Source organism: Suncus etruscus, chromosome 15 (genome assembly GCF_024139225.1).
Source record: "Suncus etruscus isolate mSunEtr1 chromosome 15, mSunEtr1.pri.cur, whole genome shotgun sequence".
NCBI classification, from domain to species: Eukaryota; Metazoa; Chordata; class Mammalia; order Eulipotyphla; family Soricidae; genus Suncus; species Suncus etruscus.
Window position 1 is genome coordinate 36,929,817 of NC_064862.1, and position 20,610 is coordinate 36,950,426.

At 45.7% G+C, this 20,610-nt stretch overlaps 1 protein-coding gene across 1 annotated transcript; it reads right to left on the reverse strand.

Annotated features, from left to right (window-relative positions):
- Nucleotides 1–208: 208 nt before the first annotated feature.
- On the reverse strand, nucleotides 209–20,347 carry RAB36 (RAB36, member RAS oncogene family). Its single transcript, XM_049789016.1, has 11 exons — nucleotides 20,160–20,347; nucleotides 19,426–19,510; nucleotides 15,594–15,685; nucleotides 12,832–12,897; nucleotides 12,071–12,172; nucleotides 7,870–7,934; nucleotides 5,424–5,479; nucleotides 4,218–4,295; nucleotides 3,582–3,672; nucleotides 1,914–2,033; nucleotides 209–1,426 (listed from the first exon to the last, which is right to left on the reverse strand). Exons 2-11 carry the CDS (start codon nucleotides 19,492–19,494, stop codon nucleotides 1,362–1,364), a joined length of 804 nt encoding a protein of 267 aa, XP_049644973.1. The 5' UTR covers nucleotides 19,495–19,510; nucleotides 20,160–20,347; the 3' UTR covers nucleotides 209–1,361.
- Nucleotides 20,348–20,610: the final 263 nt, after the last annotated feature.

Here is a 20,610-nt window from a genome sequence, read left to right on the forward strand (position 1 = left end):
ATTATTTTTGGCTTGGGGACCACACTTGGCTATACAATGCTTATTCCTGGTTCTGTGCTCAGGGATCACTCCTGGTGAGGCTTTCGGTTCTGTGCTCAGAGATCACCCCTGGTGAGACTGGGAGATTGAATAATAGTTGACTTCATGCAAGGCAAGTCCCTTACCCCCTGGACTATCCCTTTAGCCAATATTTTCTTTTTTTTTTAGCCAATATTTTCTATTTAAAAAAGAATAAAATAAAAAGATGGTGAAGAGGAAGTAAACAAAGATGCCAAGGTTCTTGCTCCATCAATAATTGGCAGTTCTGAGCTGACAGCCATTCACTGGAAAAGTATGATATGTCAAGTCTTATTTGGGACTCTGAAATATAGTGCTGAGTGAACAGATGTTTCTCAAAAGCTCACCATCAAAGTGAGGCATATGGGAGGCATATGGGATGTGCCCACTGGCCTGTGGCACAAGGTGGCCAGTAATATGTGTGTGGCAGGTGGGCGTGAAGGCACCAGGTAATGGCATGGAGTGAGGCACATGGAAAACAAGAATGCCATCACAAAGGTTCCATGCCCAGTGCTTTCTTGCTCAAAGGCTGATGGGAGAGGAGTGGAACCAGCCTCGGCAGGATCTGGGTGACTGGTGGCAGCCAAAGACAGTGCCTTGATGATGAAGGGCTATAACCACAATCATGGCTAGAGTCCATGATGCCGTTTCCTTCACCCTGAGTGTTTAGGCTGACTCATTGTCCAGATGGGCCAGTGACAGTGGCTTGTTCTGTGTTCATCCACTCACCAGGAGGGCAGGAAGATTGCCTGAAAGGGCCCTTGGGGCTCTCTTCACTCTCCTTTTCTAGAGAGGAGCAGGAATGCCCCATACCAGTAGTAGGAAGGCCCAGAACTATCAGTCCTGCTATAAATAGCAAAGTCCCATACAGATGTGGCAAGTAGTAGCTTTCTCCTCAGGCACTGACTCTTCATAAGTCCTGTTTGTCTATACCACTTGGTTAAGAAACACTCAGAGGTCAATCCAGAGCTAGGGAGATGATCAGATGGAGTGCTGATATATGCTGAGGGCAAGGGATATGAGCTATGATGAGAGACATACCCTGTGTCTGAAGTCTCAAAGACGAGGGAGATTTTCTGGTGACCCCCAAAAAACAATTAGCCTTCCACTGACAGCTACAGTTATGGCCCCAACCGGGCAGTTGGCAGAGGTCTTGCCTGGCCCCAGTCTGCTAAAGGAAAGTGACTTCTTAGGCTCAGCATAGTAATTGGGCAGTCACATGACTGAGTTCAGGCTCCATGTTGTTTGTTCCAGACACAGGAACCACTGCCAATGCACAAGGGTAGTCAAGGCATGTGACACAGCTAGCAGCAACTCACACTTGAAGACCTCCTGTTCTCTGTGGTCTCGGCTGAACATTCCTCCATTCCTGTAAAGGGAGAGAAGAAGTCTCTTGGCATCCATCCACCAAGCACCTGCAGCAAAAACTGTGCAGTCCCCTGTGGGTACCCACTTATGTCTGAAGGTGAACCAGAACCTCTCAGCCTCTTGTTCAAGAGTGTGATAACCTGGTACGTATCAAGTAACCTGGAATACATACCAGGTGGCAGAATACAGTGGAAGAAGGCAGGGTCCAGGAGAACCAAATGGCTGCCCAGCTGGACCAATAAGGACCAATCTGTCAAAAGTGCAGGGAACATTGGAAAGGGCATGTAAACTGGCAGACAAGGTCAGGGGAAATGGAAACCTGAAATCAGAGTAATGGGAGAAGGAACAACGCAGTGAGGAAGAGAGTCAAAGATGACAAACAAGTGACATGTTGAAGATATTACTGGTCTTGGGACAGTGAGGAGATGAGGGACATGGGTTTGAAAATGCATCTGCTCCCCAGCCGCAACCCTCCTGCCAGTACGCACGGATGAGGTCTTCATCGCCGACCTGGCGCCGGGCACTGCTCCTTCGCTCCAGGTCCTGCAGCACTGACTGCTCAAATGCCAGGGCAGCTACACGGCTGAAGAATGACTTCACATTCTCCCCTGTGGACACACAAGACATAGTGACCCCTCTTCTGCTGCTCTTTTCTGCAGCTGGGGGCAGACAGCCAAGCTCTGGTTGCTGTGGGACTCTTTCCAGAGGAACTCTGAATTAGCACACTGTGGGGGAGGGGCAATCCTGCCAGTCTTATTTCTTTCCTGGGTCCAAGCTCCTCCCCACAGGAGGAGGATATTGCAGCCAACTGCTGCAAAATCATCTATAATTTCAACATTTTTCCAATGTCTAGTTTCTTCTGAGTAGTTCCTATGGGTACATTCCTAGGGTATACAAAGATCAGGACAGACCTGTGCCTGCTTTCCTGTGACATTCAAGCACCTGCTCTATGGGCAGCTGAGGACAAAAGTGCTGTTGATCCCCTGTGAAGCCTTTGTGCATTCCCCTCCAGCCATCCTAGCATAGGACAGATTCCAGTTCCGTTGCAAAATGTCCTTGTTCAACTGATAAACTGTACGATTGTGCTCGGGTCACAGGGAGTGCCTTGCTATTAATCAGGCAGGAGGAAAGATTTTCAGAAGCCAAGAGATGGGTCAGAGCGACGCACAGCAGAGAGACTGCTTGCCTTACATGTGGCCAACCTGGGTTTGATCTCCAGCATCACATATGGTCGCCGGTCCTGCCAGGAGTGATTTCTGAGCATAGAGCCAGGAGTAACCCTTGAGCACTGCCAGGAGTGATCCCTGAGAGCTAAGCCAGGAAGGAGTAAGGCCTGAGCACTGCTGGGTATGGCCCCAACTCTTCCCATAAATATAAAATGTGGGCCAAAGTGATAATACAGCAGGTAGTGTATTTGCCATGCATGGGGCTGAACTTGATCTGATCCCTGGCACCCCATATGGTCCCCTGAGCCACACAGTGAAGAAGGAATCTTGAGCACAGAGCCAGGAGTGATCCCTGGCTTAGTTTGGCCCAAAAGGTCAAAGTAATAATAATAATAATAATAATAATAATAATAATAATAATAATAATAATAATAATAATAGAAATCAAATGAGACAAAGAGCATTATTGTTTCCCAAATGTGGACACTGAGGTTTGAGATGTTGGGCATCTTGCTAGATTCTGGGCCAACAGTGGTCTCTTTGCAAGGGCAGCTCAGGAACCCATCAAGCAAGAGCCATCTGGTGTATGATATAAGGTAGAGTCACAAGGCAAGAAATAGGAATCTCTAGTTACAAAAGGCTCTTCTACTAGGCCACAGAGTATCTCCTACCCAACACTGTAGGTTGGAAACAGAACAGTATAGTGGTCACAGGTAAGAAGTTTTCAACCTCAACCCTGTCACTTCTTCCTCTGTGGTCTTAGAAGTAACTTCAGAGGAAAAGGGGGAATCTGACTCCTAAAGGGATATGGCAGCAGCAATGGACAACCCAGAGTCCCAGGCCCTGGTGTGCCTATTCCTTCTCTCCATAGAGCAGGGGTTTCAGTCTCCTGCCACAGCTAAAACTCCTTTCAGGCCATGGAAGCTGAGCATGAGCCAGACACAGCCTAGAAGAACTGCATACTGTTATGACAGTCCTGCATCCACTTACCTGTCTTGGCAGACACCGACCAGTACTCAGCCTGCATCTCATTGGCCAGGCGCACGGCATCTGCTTCCACTTGCTCGCATGCAGCACCTGACTGGGAGACACAGCCCTCCTGATCCAGCTTCCTGGGCACTTCTCAGGGGTGACCTGAGAACCACGACCCTCTGTTCCTTCCTCCTCCCTGTATCATCCAGGGCTGAGAAACCACAGTATAAGGCTATGGAGATGCCTTTGCCGTGGATAAAACCCCCTTTCATTTCTGATGAGATGAGCAGCGTACCTCAACATTTTTTTTTTTTTTGGTTTTTGGGTCACACCCGGCAGTGCTCAGGGGTTACTCCTGGCTCTGTGCTCAGAAATCGCCTCTGGCAGGCACGGGGGACCATATGGGATGCTGGGATTCAGGGTCAGACCAGAGTAGATCAGACTAAAAATGCAAAGATATAACATTAGAGGGTCTGGATGTAAGGCAAATGCCCTACCTCCAGGCTATCTCTCTGGCCCCGTACCTCAACATTTTACCTCCTGGATATGTAACTCTTCACACATCCTCCTCCAACCTGTCAGTGCCAACCCCCTTTCAAAAAGTAGATGCATTTTTCTATGGGCCACCCAGGTCTCCTGCTCTGCTCTGCTCACCAAAAGGTCCTTCTTGGTTCCCACCAGAAACACGAAGCAGGAGCCTGGCTCATTCTCTCTGAGAGCATCTTCCAGCCACTGCCTGGAAAGCACAAAGGGTATTAAGGCTGAGACCACCAATTTACCTACCTCTAGGGCTTGGGGAATGTAAAGGGACAGAGGTGCAGCCTGGGATCTCACTGATGTTGAGAGATGAGCCAGGAGATGCAGGAACAGCACACCCTACAAGGCTATAGCCAGAATCAGGATAGGATTTTCACCTCCTCATCTCCCTCATCCCCCAAAGTCCAACAGAACATGTAGGACATGCAGTACATGCATAAGTAGGAGGTGCCCTTTCATCAGCTGGAATGATCACCTTCCTCACAGGGTTTGGGAAATGCTGAATGAGAAAGCCCTAAAGAAAAGGGAAGGGAAGTTTGGGGGCATTAATTAGCTAGAGAATGACTGACAGAAGCAATGTAGATCTGCGACCTGGTCAAGTTGCTGGCTATTACTAGGTCTCTGTCCAGGACAGCAAAGCAGGCCCTAATCACATCTCTTCTGAGAGGACTGGTTAAAGAATTAATAGATTTGGGACAAAGGGGAAGTGATGCCCTTCACCGCCAAATGACTGAGCCTTTCAAGATGGTGACAACAGAGCATTCAATCATCCAAGAACTTCTTAACATGAGAGTGTGCTGGCTCTGTGGATGGGCTTGCATCTTTGTTTATTTGCTTGATTTTGGGTCCCATATGCTGATATTATGAGGGTAACTTTTGGCTCTATGCTCAGGAATTGCTCCTGACAGTGATATAAGGGCCATATGGGATGCCGAGTATTGAACCCATGTCAGTTGCATGCAAGGCAAGAACTCTACCTGCTGTACTATCTCTATACTCTATTCCCAATTTTATTTATTTAATTTTTGCTCTGGGGGCCATGCATACAAAGAGTTACTCCTGGCTTTGCACTCAGGGATCACTCCTGGAAGAGCTCAGGGGACCACATATGGTGCTGCAGATTGGGCCCAGGGCAGCTATGTGAAAGGCAAGTGTCCTATCTGCTGTACTATTTTTCTGACCCCCAAGGTCTGATAAAATAACTGAGTAATGGGTGGCTGGTAGGCAGTCATTTTATCTTGTCAGTTGAACCCAGAGTCTAGTATACTTTCCTGGGGTTACAGGAAACACTTTCAAGATCTTTGAGGATAGGGAGTCCCAGACTTGCCTGGTATGCTCCAGAGTCTGCACATCAGTGAGGTCAAATGCTGTGATGATCACTGTATATAAAGGTAAAACCAACAGCTGGTCACAGAGAGATGAGACAGAATGATAGAATGATAAAGTGGGGTGGGAGTGGTCTTCCTCTTGGGTATCTCTGCTCCCCAGGAGGAAACTGGATCTTGTGGAACTGTACTGGTCCCAAGCCTAAGACTCATGATGAAGGGAAAGAAGACACATCTCATGGCTACCCCTGGGGACCTATCTTTTCATCACTCTAAGGCAAGATGAATATTCAAGTTTCTCCTCTTGCTGTTTATATATATAGGAGCTTATTGAGGATCTTATTTGCTGAAATCCTTTGTTTTCTCATATGTAGAATGGAGTGACATTTCAGGACTGCTATGAACATCAAACATGAGCCACTATAATCATCATCATCATCACCTAGCAAAATTAGATTACCAAAATTCTGGCTCTGTGTTGAATTATCACTCCTGGTGGGCTTGGAGGGCCTTATGAAGATCTGGGGTTCAAACTCAGATCATGCACGTGGAAGGCAAGTGCCCTACCCATTGTACTATCACTCTAGCGCCTTAAGAGACATTACTTGGGGGGGGGTCACACCCATTGGCGCTCAGGGGTTATTCCTGGCTCTGTGCTCAGAAATTGCTCCTGGCAGACTTGGGGGACCATATGGAATGCCAGGATTTGAACCACCATCTTGTCCTGGGTCAGCTGTGTACAAGGCTAATGCCCTACCACTGTGCTATTTCTCCCGCCCAAGAGACACTATTTTTAAATCTCAATATGGGGCTGATGTAAGATTGACTTTTCACATGGTAGCTAGAAGCTGAGAATGCAATTAGTAATGAACAGCTTTAAGGAAACAATTTCTGAGGAAGCAGCTGAAATGGGAAACTATAGCTTTCATCCTGATGGCTCTCTCTTAATTGACCTTACCCTGGACCCAGATTGCCTGAAATCCTGTTTGAATTCTAAAGGAGACCTCATGTGGAGGACATTCCAGAAATTTACTCCAACCCTAGGTCTGCAAGCAGGCTTATGAGTGAAAGAAAGCTTCACCAGCATTTGACTGAAGCCTGTGGTGAAGCCCTTCAGGCAGAGAGCAATGGAAGCCAAGAAGGAAAAAAGTGGTGCATTAGAACTGCTGTTTCTAGGGGTTCTGGGTACCTCAGACTCTTATTTCTGGGAAATATTGTTCCCAGAGAAGAGAGAAACCACAGTGTATGTGCAGACTTGGATGACAAGAATAGCTGCTTGTATGTATTTGTAGTTTCTTTTCATTTTTGTTTTATTGTTTTTGGTTTATGGGCCTTACCAGGTGATGCTCAGGGTTTACTCCTGGCTCTGAGCTCAAGAATTACTCCTGGAAGACTTAGGGAACCATATGGGTTTCCAGGGACCAAACCCACATTGACGGTGCACAAGGCAAGCACCCTACCCACTGTACTATTTCTCTTGCACTGCACTCTGTCCCTTTGACCTATCTCCACATCCCATTTCCTGTTTATGTTATTTCCAATTTTGGTGTGGTAGGGAAAAGGGGTTAAGTGTCTTGCCCAGCAGTGCTCAGGAACCTGAAAGCTACTCTCAAGATTTCTTGGCCTAGCCTAGGGGCTCTGAAAATGTTTATGTCTTAGGCTCTTGTTGACGTACAGCTTGATCTGGAAAATGCTAAGGGGCAAAAGGTCATGTCCAGCAGAGTTCAGAGGGCCAAGGATTGACAGATATTGAACCCCTAGTCTATTACATGCCAGTCATGGTCTCCAGCTCTTTGAGTTATCTCTCTCACACCTGTTTTCAAATTGTAATGCAAATATTGTATTTATTTTTACACTGGTACAGAGTAGACATTCCCAGTGTTTCATCTTTGAGACTGGTTTGGCATATAATGCTGCATCACTCTGAAAACACTTTCTGTATTTCTCATGGAGAGATATTAGTCCTGCTAGAACCAAAGCAGGAGCTTAGAACACTGCTTCCTGGTGTTCCCCAGCAGGTCCTATGCCATGTCTCAGTCATCACCACTATCCTTCAACCTATACAGTCCTCCTGTGACACAAGCCCTAAACTCACCTATGGCCCAGTTTCTCCCCAGTCATCTTCAGGAGTCCACTCTCTGGAGTACACTTTCTGGGATCCCTCTTCCTTTGTGAATGTCTCTCTGAGATTAAAATGTGGATTGAGATTTATGGAGTAACCTCTACCAGCTGCTCCCTAAAGAGTGTGACTGTAACGACTATAACTATCAGTCTGGGTTCTAGCAGGAAAACAAATTCTCTAGTCTTGGAGAACTGACCAGGTGTTTTCTCAGAGGATAATGTGCTGTCTGTGTAGTAGAGCTAAATCTCCTGCTGAAGAGCCCAGTGGGGAGGGAATCTGCTGCACATGGTCAAGGGAACCACCATTCTCCTCACTTACTCACCTTGGGCACCCCGGTAGTAAGCAGATGCAATGCACTTGAACTTCTCTTGTCCTGCAGTGTCCCAGCTATGCCATGACGCAGAAAGGAAAACAAAAACATAGGTGGTAAGATTCAATAATGATGTGGGCCAGAAGGCTAGTGGGTCATGGACAGCAGACCTGAGGGCTTGATGAAGTGTCTGCTGGGAATCAGCCATTCTAATCCCCAACTCCCTATGATCTCTTCCTCAGTTTCCCAAGGGGGGAATTCCCTGGCTAGCTGAATCATGTCTATAAGGGGAAAATATGGCCTTAATAGTTCCACTGCTTAGTTGAATGGAATAATATTTGGTATCTTCTGACATTAAAAATGACTCTGCCGGGCTGGCGAGATAGCATGGAGGTAAGGTGTTTGCCTTCCATGCAGAAGGATGGTGGTTTGAATCCCGGCATCCCATATGGTCCCCCGTGCCTGCCAGGGGCAATTTCTGAGTGTAGAGCCATGAGTAACCCCTGAGCATTGCCGGGTGTAACCCAAAAACCAAAAAAAAAAAAAAATAACTCTGCCCAGGGAGCCAGAGAGATAGCACAGTGGTAAGGCGTTTGCCTTGCATGCAGCAGACCCAGGATGAACCTGGGTTCGATTCCCGGCATCCCATATGGTCCCATGAGCTTGTCAGGAGTGATTTCTGAGCGTAGAGCCAAGAGTAACCCCTGAGAGCTGCCAGGTGTACCCCCCCCAAAAAAAAGAAAAGAGTCTGCCCCCTGCTCTGGGTCAGTGTGAAAATGTGAAGTCTGTCTGTAGATAAGATTCTCATGAACAGGACTTGGACTCGGGATCCAGATTGGGATGGTTCTGTCACTTGTCATGTGGGTCTGGGCATGGCTCTATCCTATATACTATAGTGGGGACTTACTGGTTTCTAGGTGAGGGTGGTGGTATGTACCGTAATAGGGAAATGACTTTCATGTTTGGGTCATTTTGATCCTGAAGAAACTGAGCCCCGGTTCAGTTTGGAAAAGAAAGCAGTGATTTATTCATGATGTCTACTATGACACAGTATTGAAGAGAGGGCATACATGCTGAGATCCCACCCAGGTGTGCAATCAGGCAGGAGGTGTCTATTCAGGGCTGAGTATAAAACTTCATCCTATATACATTTTTACTTTTCTAAAAACAATATTCAACTTTCCTCAGTGAACTGAAGAATAGGTAAGGTCATAAACAAGATATCAATGACTGAAAGCTTTTTCAAGGAATCCAGTTCAATGTGGAACTTTTTGGCTTGACTTTTCCATTAATTCATTCAGGCACTGGGGAAATAAGTCAAAGGGCTGGAATGTATGCTTGACATGTGCAAAGTCCCATGTTTTCTCTGTTGTTCTGTTTGTCTTTGAGCCACAACTGGCTGCACTCAGGGGTTACTCCGGGCTCTGTGCTCTTAAATTACTCCTGGCAGGCTTGGAGTACCATATGGGTTATCTGGGGTTGAACCCAGGTCAGCCATATGCAAGGAAGATGTTTTATCCACTGTGTTATCATTCCGGCTCCCAAAGTCCTAGTTTGGACTCTACCACTGCATGACTCTTAGCACTGCTGGATGTGACCTCAGTGTCTCCCAGATGAGAATCTCCCAAATAATAACAACCAAATAGCACTATAATACCTAGGTGGAGCTCATGCTTGCCATGGGTGAGACCCTACTTTTGATTCCTGGCACTGATTGACTCTCTAAGTATCACCAGTTATGATAGCCCTGAACCTCACAGAGGAGACCCCCAATAAAATATATAAAAAATTATTCTGATTCTTTTCACTTTTTTTTGAAGATGATTCAAATAGTTGGGAAACTGGGAGGGTGGCCTAGAGAAAGAGCCAGTTGGGTGTCTGGTGGTGGTGCCAATGTAGGACATTCAGAGGCTGAGTCAGCAGCAAGGCCCTGTTCTGCTCAGGACTCTCTAATTAGATTAGGCCTGTGGGTGCAAGGTGATCCCAGACATAGACCACTCAGGACAGTACCACTTAGGTTGCTGCCATTAACTCCTTGATCTTCTCAGTTTTCTGGCTCCAGATCCTCTAATGTTATATCTTTGCATTTTTAGTTTGATCTACTCTGGTCTGACCCTGATGCTCCCTTGGGAAAGATCAGTCACAGTATCTGATTCCGGAAGTGCACTGAAATGCTCTCAGAGAAGTGACGTAGTCTCTACTGTTAGAAGTTGAGGTTCATGCATAGATAAAACACTCCATGACATTGAGAATAAAGGCATCTTCAGGGAGGAAACAACACTGTCCAAATCAAGTGGAAGCAGAAATAAACAAATGAGACCATATTAAGCTGAGAAGTTTCTGCACCTCAAAGGAAACAGTGAGTAGGATACAAAGGCCACCCACAGAATCGGAGAAGCTACTCACCCAATACCCATCAGATAAGGTGCTAATATCTAAGACACACAGAACTTAACAAGAAAAAAAAATCTGACCCCATCAAAAACTGGGGAGAAGAAATGAACAGACACTTCCTTAAAGAAGAAATACAAATGGTCAAAAGACACACGAAAAAATGCTCCACATTACTAATCATCAAGGAGATGCAAATCATAACAACCATGAGGTACCATCTCATGCTACAGAGACTGGCATACATCACAAAGAACAAGAACAATCAGTGCTGGTAAGGATGTGGGGATAAAGGAATTCATATTCATTGCTGGTGGGAATGTGGTCTAGTCCAGCCTTTATGGGAAACTTATGGAGATTGCCCAGAAACCTGGAAATAGAGCTCCCATCTGATCCAGCTATACCACTCCTAGGGACATACCCTAGGAACACAAAAACACAATATAAAAATGCTTTCTGCACGCCTATCTTCATTGCAGTGCTATTTACAATAGCCAAACTCTGGAAACAACCCAGATGCCCAATGACAGACGAGTGGCTAAAGAAACTGGTACATATACACAATGGAATACTGTGCAGCCGTCAGGAGAAATTAGGTCATAAAATTCTCCTATACATGGATGGACATGGAAACTATTAAGCTGAGTGAAATAAGCCAGAAGGAGAGAGATAGATACAGAATAGTCTCATCTGTGGGATTTAAGAAAAATAAAAGACATTACCCAGAGACAATATAGATGAGGGCTGGAAGGACTGGCCATGATATGAAGCTTACCACAAAGAGTGGTGAGTTCAGATAGAGAAAATAACTACACTAACAACTACCACGACAATGGTAGTGTCTGAGAGAAATAAAATGCCTATCTCGAATATAGATAAGGGAGAAGGGAGAAGGGAGGCATTGGTGGTAGGACTGTTGCACTGGTGAAGGGGGGTGTTCTGTTTTATAACTGAATTTCAACTACAAACATGTTTGTAATCATGATGCTTAAATAAAGGTATTATTTTAAAAAAAATAAAAAGAAGTTGAGGTTCATGAGATGATAAGAATCATCTTACTTGTGAGGGAGCCACATACCTGTCTAGGCAGAGGTTGGAGGACTGAGGAACTAAACCAGAGGTGCAAAATACGACTAGGAGAAGAGAGAAGAATAGAAGAAAAGAAAAGGAGCAAGGCCACATGCCTATCTAGGCAGAGGTTGGAGGACTGAGGAACTAAACCAGAGGTGTGTAAAATACGACTAGGAGAAGAGAGAAGAATAGAAAAGAAAAGGAGCAAGCAGACAGAGAAGTACATCAGGGCTGCCATGCAGAAAAACAAGGAAGGGGGAGAGAAAAGTGTCAATCCAGAAAGAGCTCTGGTGGAAAAAATATGAGCCTGAATAGAGACTTTGGGCTGTTGTGAGAAAAACGAGGGGTAATGTCTGAAGACTCTGAAAGACAGATGCATGGGAGGAAGAATAATGGGGTGAAGAAGAGGGGCAGAGCATCAGGTTGAGGAAGGCACATGAACCATGTGGCTTCTGTGAGAGTTTGGCACATAGGGATTATTCTGGGACACAATTCCAGATGAAAACAGAGATTCAGAAATTTGAGGAGACTTTCTAGGTGCTACCCTGCTAGCCTAGTGAGTGAAATTTTAGCAGGAAAGCTAGAGGTGGGGGACAAGGAGGAGTGTGGAGAAGAGGAGGCCCTCTGAGAACTTTTCAGATCAACTAGCCACACAAGACACCCCCCAGGATGGAGGGAGGGTTTGAGCTGGGAATTCAGGATTCATGACCAACCCAGGTCCCCAAAGGTCATGTAAGAAAAGGCCACTTACATCTGGATGCCATAGGGAATCCCAGCGATCTCAAAGCGCTCAATTTCAAAGTCAACCCCAATGGTAGCCTTGTAGTCACGGTCAAAAGCATTCTTGCAAAACCTGTCAGAGCACAGGAAGCCCTCAGATCAGTTATTTACAATGTTTATCTCATGACCATAGAAGCCTGGATGCAAAAAGTATTTTTTTTAAAGTCCTTTAGAATACAAGTCTAGAGGAAAGGGAGCCACAACAATAACCATGTGGTAGAAGATAAGTTATAGCAAACAGTGTGAGTTAGGAAAAACCATGAAAGATAAACAGGGTGTCCATATATGGGAGAGCAATGAGGCAAGACATAAGCACATAATCCCAAGGGGATATTGTGATAAACACCAGGCTCCTGGAATCCCTTCACTCCTTTCAATGCCACCTCCCTCATTTCCCTTTTATTTTTTAATTGTCTCCCTCATTTCTTTTTTTCTTTTTTTTTTTCTTTTTTTTTTGTTTTTGGGCCACACCCGGCATTGCTCAGGGGTTACTCCTGGCTGTCTGCTCAGAAATAGCTCCTGGCAGGCACGGGGGACCATATGGGACACCGGGATTCGAACCAACCACCTTTGGTCCTGGATCGGCTGCTTGCCGCTGCAAACGCTGCTGTGCTATCTCTCCGGGCCCGTCTCCCTTATTTCTTACATCATTTCCTTTGAGAGTCATGCAATATAGTCTGAGTTGCCCCTGCCAAGGTGTGACCACTGGTGCTGGGAGGTGTATTGACATACCTGTGTATGAGGCTGGTCTTGCCCACATAGAGGTCACCCAGGACAACCACCTTGGAGAGTTTGAGCCTGGCAAGAGTTTGAGTCAGATTACTCTAGACATGATCACAAAGTCATCTTCACATATACAGTCCCTTCCTTTGTTGTGAGCTATTCCTCAATGGTAGGCAGGATATCAGACAGAGAGCTGCAGAGTTACCAGATCCCTACCCCATAGAATGGACTTGCCATCCTGAACTCCCCATGGTCTCAACTCCCTATTGCAAGAATTAGAGACAGGGGGCATAAAAAGGCCGAAGGAGCAAAGGAAAGCACCCTCGTGGGGTTTGTCCAGCTAAGAGTTATGCTAGGAGCTTGGAAAATATGAATGATAAAGACATAGTGCAGACATGCAAAGGATATATATGCCAATGACAGCATTTCTATACCCTCCCATCCATCCCTTGGGCATGTGCCTACTTTTGAAGCCAGGCACTTTCTAACTGGGACACCACTTCCACCTGTTTGCTTGGAGGTATCTGCAAAGGTCAAGCAGACCAAGGCATCTGCCATGACCAAGACTCTGCATTGTGGTTTAAAATAAATCAGCTTTGTGGCTCTCTGTAGCCCCTGATCTGGGAGAGTAGCTGTGCCCCATTTTTTTAAAAATATTTTTTATTTTTAATTATGAGAACAATGATGCAAAGAGGACAAGGTAAAGTTACAGTGGAAGGACAATCACCCAGAAACAGAGTTCTCAAAAGAAATCCCCTTGCTGACGCCTAACTATTGAACTTACAGTCAAACAACTTTAAGAAAAATAAGGCAGAACCCATGTACAATTACTTTGTCCACAAGTCCCCCGACTGTAGTACATTATACATTTCTTAGCAGTACACAAAGCAATCTAAGGCCATGAGATTTATGTGACTCCTTAAACATCGAAGGCATAGTATTTTTTTTTATATTTTCATGCACATGCATATTAGTTTAAGTTAACATCAAAAGTTTAAGGTTTTTTTTAAGGGTTAGAGTCAAAAGAGCACAGTAAAAATGGTGTTAGAGTGGCAAATATTTGCATAGGCCCATCAAAATATGGGGGACATGGAAAGGAAAAGCTTTGGTCTAAATACAAGGAGATCCTATCCCTGAAGTTTCCTGGCATAAGACCAATTCTAGGCTCCAGGCAAACTAGTTTATTCAATCCAAGTCATTGTCTGTAGTGCCAATACAGTTTTATTTTTCACGCAGTCTCTATTGTTAGCTGCCGCCCCATTTTGTGTGGATTGCAGTTCATGTAGAGGCAGGCTGTCACTTTCTATAGTTCATGCTGAAGATGTTCATGGTCAAAACCACCAGCCTGGCTCAACAATTAACCAGGTTACTTCCTCCTGCTGTATAGAGATCATGTCCTGTGTCAGTTGGTGACATACTGTGGCTCACAATAAAAGGCAAGGACTATGTCTACTCTGCTTCCAAGCAACCTTCAATTATGGAGCAGTAAGATTCTGCTTCTCTGATGAAGGAGTAAAGGCATTTCTGAAAGGTACCCTCAATGTCTCAGTTTTCCCACCTCCCAACATTTATATGGTGAGGAAGAGTCTATCAATGGTCCTCAAACTACAGCCCACGGGCCACATATTGTATTTATTTTGTTTCTTCACTTCTAAATAAGATATATGCAGTGTGCATAGAAATTTGTTCATAATTTTTGTTTTTACTATAATCTGGCCCTCCAACAGTCTGAAGGACAGTGAACTGGCCCCCTGTTTAAAAAGTTTGAGGACCCCTGGTAGATGAAGTACCTGGCATAGAGTTTGCAAGCCTGATTTCATGGTCATCACTCTGAGTGCTCTGGCCATTCTTAAATGAACCTGGCCTCATGCTATCCTGCTGTGGTACCTCAGAACCAAGTCCCTAGCACATCCACCTGTGACATCTGTGAGTTTAGCCAACTTCCTTGGGAGACTATGATAATAAGAATGGAGACTCTCATGATGGAGGCAAGAGCAGGCTCTATACCCATTTGTTAAAAAGAGTGACGGTTTTTTAATCTGCTTTTGGGCCACACCCTGCAGTTCTCAGGGCTTACTTGAGGCACTGAGCTCAGGAATCACTTCTGACACTGCTTGTAGGACCATATGGATTGCTGGGGATTGAGTCTGGGTAAGTAATAGGTAAGACAAATACTATCTCTGCAGCCCCTAAAGGTGTGATTGTTGAAAGACTATTGGACAGATGGGACCAGGTGCTGCTGAAGTAGGATAGGACAGACATGGGCATCGCATTTAGGCAAACTCATAATATTCCTCTGTGTGTGTGAGAGACAGAGATGGGGAGAGGAAGCAAAAGGGGAGTGAGAAAGAGAAAGAGAGAGAGAGAAAGAGAAAGAGAGAGAGAGAAAGAGAGAGAAAAAGAGAGAGAAAGAGAGAGAAGCATCCTGCTTAGCAGATTGAAGACATGTAACAGAGGGTAGGGTAAGAGGGTCACAGAGGAACAAACACACTGAAACCTGAAGAAGAGGAAAGAAGATATAGGATACAGACACACAGATCTCAAAATGCAAAATCCTATGCATATCTTGTAGGGGACATTAGTTCTACATGGCCAAGAGCAGAGATATATAGAGACAAGCAGATATAGTCTCAGCTGATTCTCCAGACCTGAGCTGGTTGTTCTAGTGTAGTCTGTGTGTTTCATTTGTTCATTCATACTCTCATTCATATACTCCTTCCCTTCACTGTTCTCCCAGCCCCAGTCCCACACTAGTCTGAGGCAATGCTCACCCGACAGTGCCCGTGTTCCTGCGCTGGCAGGCCGTACTAACTTGCCCATGGAAGTGCTCCTTGAGCTGTAGGCAGGCCTGAGGTGTGTACCACTGGAAAGAGACAAGACAGATAAGTCAGACAGGAAGACACATCATCCTGAAAGGCTGCTGCTCTATCACAGAGCAGGTCAGTGAGGAGGTAACTAACTTCCCAGTATTCCTTTCCTCCCCTGCTACAAGACTGGCATCCACTTTTCTGTGATCATCCTGTTGCTTTTATCATCTATTTTATTAGTGGCCTGGAGACGCTGGGGGCTTGCGAGTTCCAAAAAGAAGTAGTAAGAGTTTCAGTGAGGGCCCGGAGAGATAGCACAGCGGCGTTTGCCTTGCAAGCAGCCGATCCAGGACCAAAGGTGGTTGGTTTGAATCCTGGTGTCCCATATGGTCCCCCGTGACTGCCAGGAGCTATTTCTGAGCAGACAGCCAGGAGTAACCCCTGAGCACTGCCAGGTGTGGCCCAAAAACCAAAAAAAAAAAAAAAAAAAAAAGAGTTTCAGTGAGACCAAAAGGGTCTCTGCCTGTCAGGGTGACCAAGTCTCCAAGTCTTTGCTGAGAATGTTTCTGGGCCTCTGTAACACAAGGAGTTAATTCTAAGAGACTTTCACTTTCTAAAAACAGATTTATGATACTTTTTTTTTTTTTTTTTTGGTTTTTGGGTCACACCAGGCAGTGCTCAGGGGTTATTCCTGGCTCCAGGCTCAGAAATTGCTCCTGGCAGGCACGGGGGACCATATGGGACGCCGGGATTCGAACCGATGACCTCCTGCATGAAAGGCAAATGCTTTACCTCCATGCTATCTCTCCGGCCCCAGATTTATGATACTTTTGTTTAAACGATAGTTGTTTGTTTTAAATATGTGTATAGATGGGAATCATAGTACAGCAGGAAGAATGTTAGTACAGCAGGGAGAATGTTTGTCCTGCTGGCAGCCTACCTGGTTTAGCCCCTGGTATGCCTTATGATCCTACGGACAACTCCTAGAATAAAGCCTAAGCACAAAGGCAGGAGTGAAACAAGCACTGCCAGGTATGGCCCAAAAGCAAAAACAAAAATATGTGTATGGAAAGTATTATGGGTCCACTTTTATCTGTGTTTTAATTTAGGTGAGAAGGCATTGTGTCCATACTTCATTTATCTGTTATCCATTCACCACTACCTAATGCCTTTGAACTTTAACTCCTCATTTATAAAAGCTCCTAGTCTTAGATTTTGAAATGAGATTTGTTTGTTTGTTTGAACCACATCTATAGTGCTCAAGGGTTATTTCTGGCTCTCCACTCAGAAATTACTCCTGACAGGCTCAGAGGACCATATGGAATGATGCAGATCAAATCTGGGTTGGCCTCATGCAAGGCAAATGCCCTACCCACTGTGCTATCGCTCTGGCCCCACAAGTAAACATCTTAACCTAGAAAATTACATTTGCGTGGAGAGTATCAGTTATCATGTAAGAAAGTAGGCTGTCTTTTCCAGTCCACTTCCATGCCAGTTTCAAGTAGGGTACACCTAAAAATGACAGTCATTATATGACCAGAACAGCACAATTTTAGACACAATGAGAAGTGTAGTAAAGAAGATTGGATGAAGGGGCTGGAGCAGGACCAAGTGGTAGGGCATTTGCCTTGCATGCAGCTGACCTAGAACAGATTGAGGTTCAATCTCTTTGTGTCCTATATGGTCCCTCAAGCCAGAAGCGATTTCTGAACTCATAACCAGGAGTAACCCCTGAGCATCACTGGGTAAAAAAGATTAGATGGGAAGTGTGAGCTTATTTTAGAGACAGAGAAACTGAGGTACATAGAGTAAAGAAAACAAATTTCCTGACTGCCAATCTCTCAAGTCTGACATGGTTTAGACCTGTGTTGCAATGGATCTAACCAGCAATGGCCTATAACCTCTTAACTTCCAGAGGTAGGAGGGAGAGAATTAATTTTCTTTGGAAATAGGAGGGATGTCCAGGTCACCTCTCGGAAAGGTGAAGGTGGAGAGCTCAAATCATATATAACTAGGTCATAGCCCCACTCTTTGACCAAATATGTCATAGTAAACAGCCATCTCGGACTCTCTATCTTGCTTTCTTGCTTTGTAAATGGGTTCTTCAACCAGTAGACCCAGACTATATTGTGCCAATCATACTTCCCTTCTTTGTGCTCATGAAATACAAGTTTTATGTCATTTCTAATTACCACTGTCAAGTTATATAAAGAAAGCAATTGTAGGGGCTGGAGAGATAGCATAGAGGTAAGGCGTTTGCCTTTCATGCAGAAGGTCATCAGTTCGAATCCTGGCATCCCATATGGTCCCCCATGCCTACCAGGAGCAATTTCTAAGCATGGAGCCAGGAGTATCCCCTGAGCACTGCCGGTGTGACCCAAAAACCACAAAAAAAAAAAAAAAAAAAAAAGAAAAGAAAGAAAGAAAGAAAGCAATTGTCAGGGTCTCAAATGAGATTGAAAACCTGAAGGGAATGGTTCCCAAGTCTGATTAGGTACATAAAAGGGGAAGATGGCACAGGGGAGGAGGAACGACAACAAATCCCATATACCCAGAGTCTTGTAATTCCCTTCTACCTTTTTGGTCTGGGTACAGAACTCAAAAGATACATAGTCAAAAGTCTTCTAAACCAAATCAAGGGCTCCTTGAGATAAACACCACAGAAAGTGCTCACATATGGTTCTATATATATATATATTTTTTTTTTTGCAAATATATCATTTCTCCCTTCCCTTTGCCTTATTTCCAAATATGGGAATACTCTGCACTGCTTGCAGTTTGACATAGTTTATTTAGCTACTCAAAGCATATCAGCAGCTGAAGAGGCACCTTATTCTTCATCACAACTGTGTCAGAAACTATGTGACTGTTGGGGCTGGAATGGTGGCGCAGTGATAGGGCATTTGCCTTGCATGCTGCTGACCTAGGACAGACCGTGGTTCAATCCCCTGGCATCCCACATGATCTCCCAAGCCAAGCTGAGCACATAAACAGGAGTAATCCCTGAGCGTCACCGGGTGTGGCCCCAAAACAAAAACAAAACAAAACTAAAAAACAAAGTATGTGACTGATCAAAGGGTCTCTTTTCAGAGGACAGATATATAAGGTTGTTTCTAATTTTCTATCTTACAAATTGTTGCAATGCCTGGCCTTGAAAGATTGGATGAGAAGTGGAAGCATCTGTATATGTTAAAAAAGACTATCCCACCACCCATGAGGAGGTTGTGCTGATGTTGTGCTGCCTGCTTCAGATAATACTAGACATAAATACAGATAGGAAAAAGTCATATGAGTTTTGAGCAGAAACTGAAGGATGAATAGTTGGTGGAGAGTTGGGTGAGGTGAAGAAGAACTCTAGATTTGGTGCTGGGAAACTGGAGAGTTGTTTAGAGAGTGTTAGAAACAACGCAGAGCTACAGGGTGCTGTTCTTCTTCCCCAAGAGCCAGGTTACCCAATATGAGAAGAGTTATCCTTGTAAATCAACAGCACAGCTCTTGTCATAACTTGCCCCTGGTCATAGCTTAATGAGTCAGAATTCATACCTGGACTGTCAGTCTACAAAATCGTTGAATTAAACTTCTATGCCACACTGCCTTTGGTGTCACCCTTAATTTACTGGCCCACAATAACAAGGCTCCCAACTTCTCAAGAGACTGCTAAGTCAAGTCTCTGTCATCAAGGGGCTGACCTCCCCCTTTTTACACCTTGCTTTGTTTCTCGGGGCTGGTGTAGGTGGGAAAACAGGATTTGGAAATGGTGTCAGGAGAACAGAGCACATAGAAAGGGCTGGCCCACCTTAGGGAGACAGGTGATGATGCGGTCCCGGCTCACAGGAGGTCCCCAAGGCGGCAGGGAGGACCTCATCCTTCCTTCCAGAATCCTGTGGACCCAACCAGGGGAAAAAGACTTATGGGGTATAAAAATCATCCTTGAAAGGTGATGCTTAACCTGCCAATAGTTTTTTTTTTCTTCCAAACCAGACTCAAGTCTGTCAGAAATATTGACCAAGAAAACATGGGACCATCATCCAATTCTCTCCTAATGTGCAGACAGTATGACAGGGCTGGCAGATGAGGAATGGACCTACCTGGTTCCATCAGGTCTCTAGCAGATATATGATTCGGAGTGGCCCTTCTCAGAGCATATCAAGGAGGTCTGAATGAGGCGGTGACAGAATATGGGGGTGAAGGGAGTAGAACTGGACAGGGAGGGTATTGGGTGGGAGGGGCCTTATGTCAACCACACCTGCAAGGGCCCCAGAGCCCGACCTGCAGTCCCCCATGCGGTTGACTTTGACTCAGGCCTGTGAGCCTTCATTATATGACCTGGCTGTCCTCCAGAGCTAGTAGTAGTAGGGACCTGGTCTAGGTACCTGCCCAGGACACAGGAAGGCCCGGGGAGCTGATCACACATTTAGGTTCAGGCAAAGCAGGCCAGGAACTCAGCGCCCACATGCTGCCAGCTCACGGGGTTGTGCCTACACCGGGATGGAGGGTAGGACAGCCCTGGGGTTGGAGCTGCACACTCACCCGCTGCAGCGATGGCAGAGCCTCTGGATTGAGTGCGGCCTAGCCTGTTCGGACCCGAGGTAACAGTCACCATGGCAATGAGGGCCAAGCGGGATTGGCTGGCGCCTGACGAATCCTAAACGTGGGGGGCGGAACCTGGGCGGGGCTCCAAGTGGAAAGTGTTCCCGGGGAAGGCGTGCACCAGCGATCGACCGTAGCAACGAGAGCCTCCCAGGGTTTCCCCGGAGCGCGTCGGCAGCCTTAGCAACAAGGGCGGAGCCAGATGGGCGGGCAGAGGGGGGTGGTCAGAGGTCTGGGGGTGGGTGCAACCTGACCCTAGGGGCGGATCTGGGTGAGTCTGTCCGACGCAATCTGAGCTGGAGCGGAGCGGGACTCAAAGGAATAGAGATTCTGTGCAATGTTTAAGTGTTTGTTGTTGTTGTTGTTGTTGTTGTTTTGGGGCCACACCCGG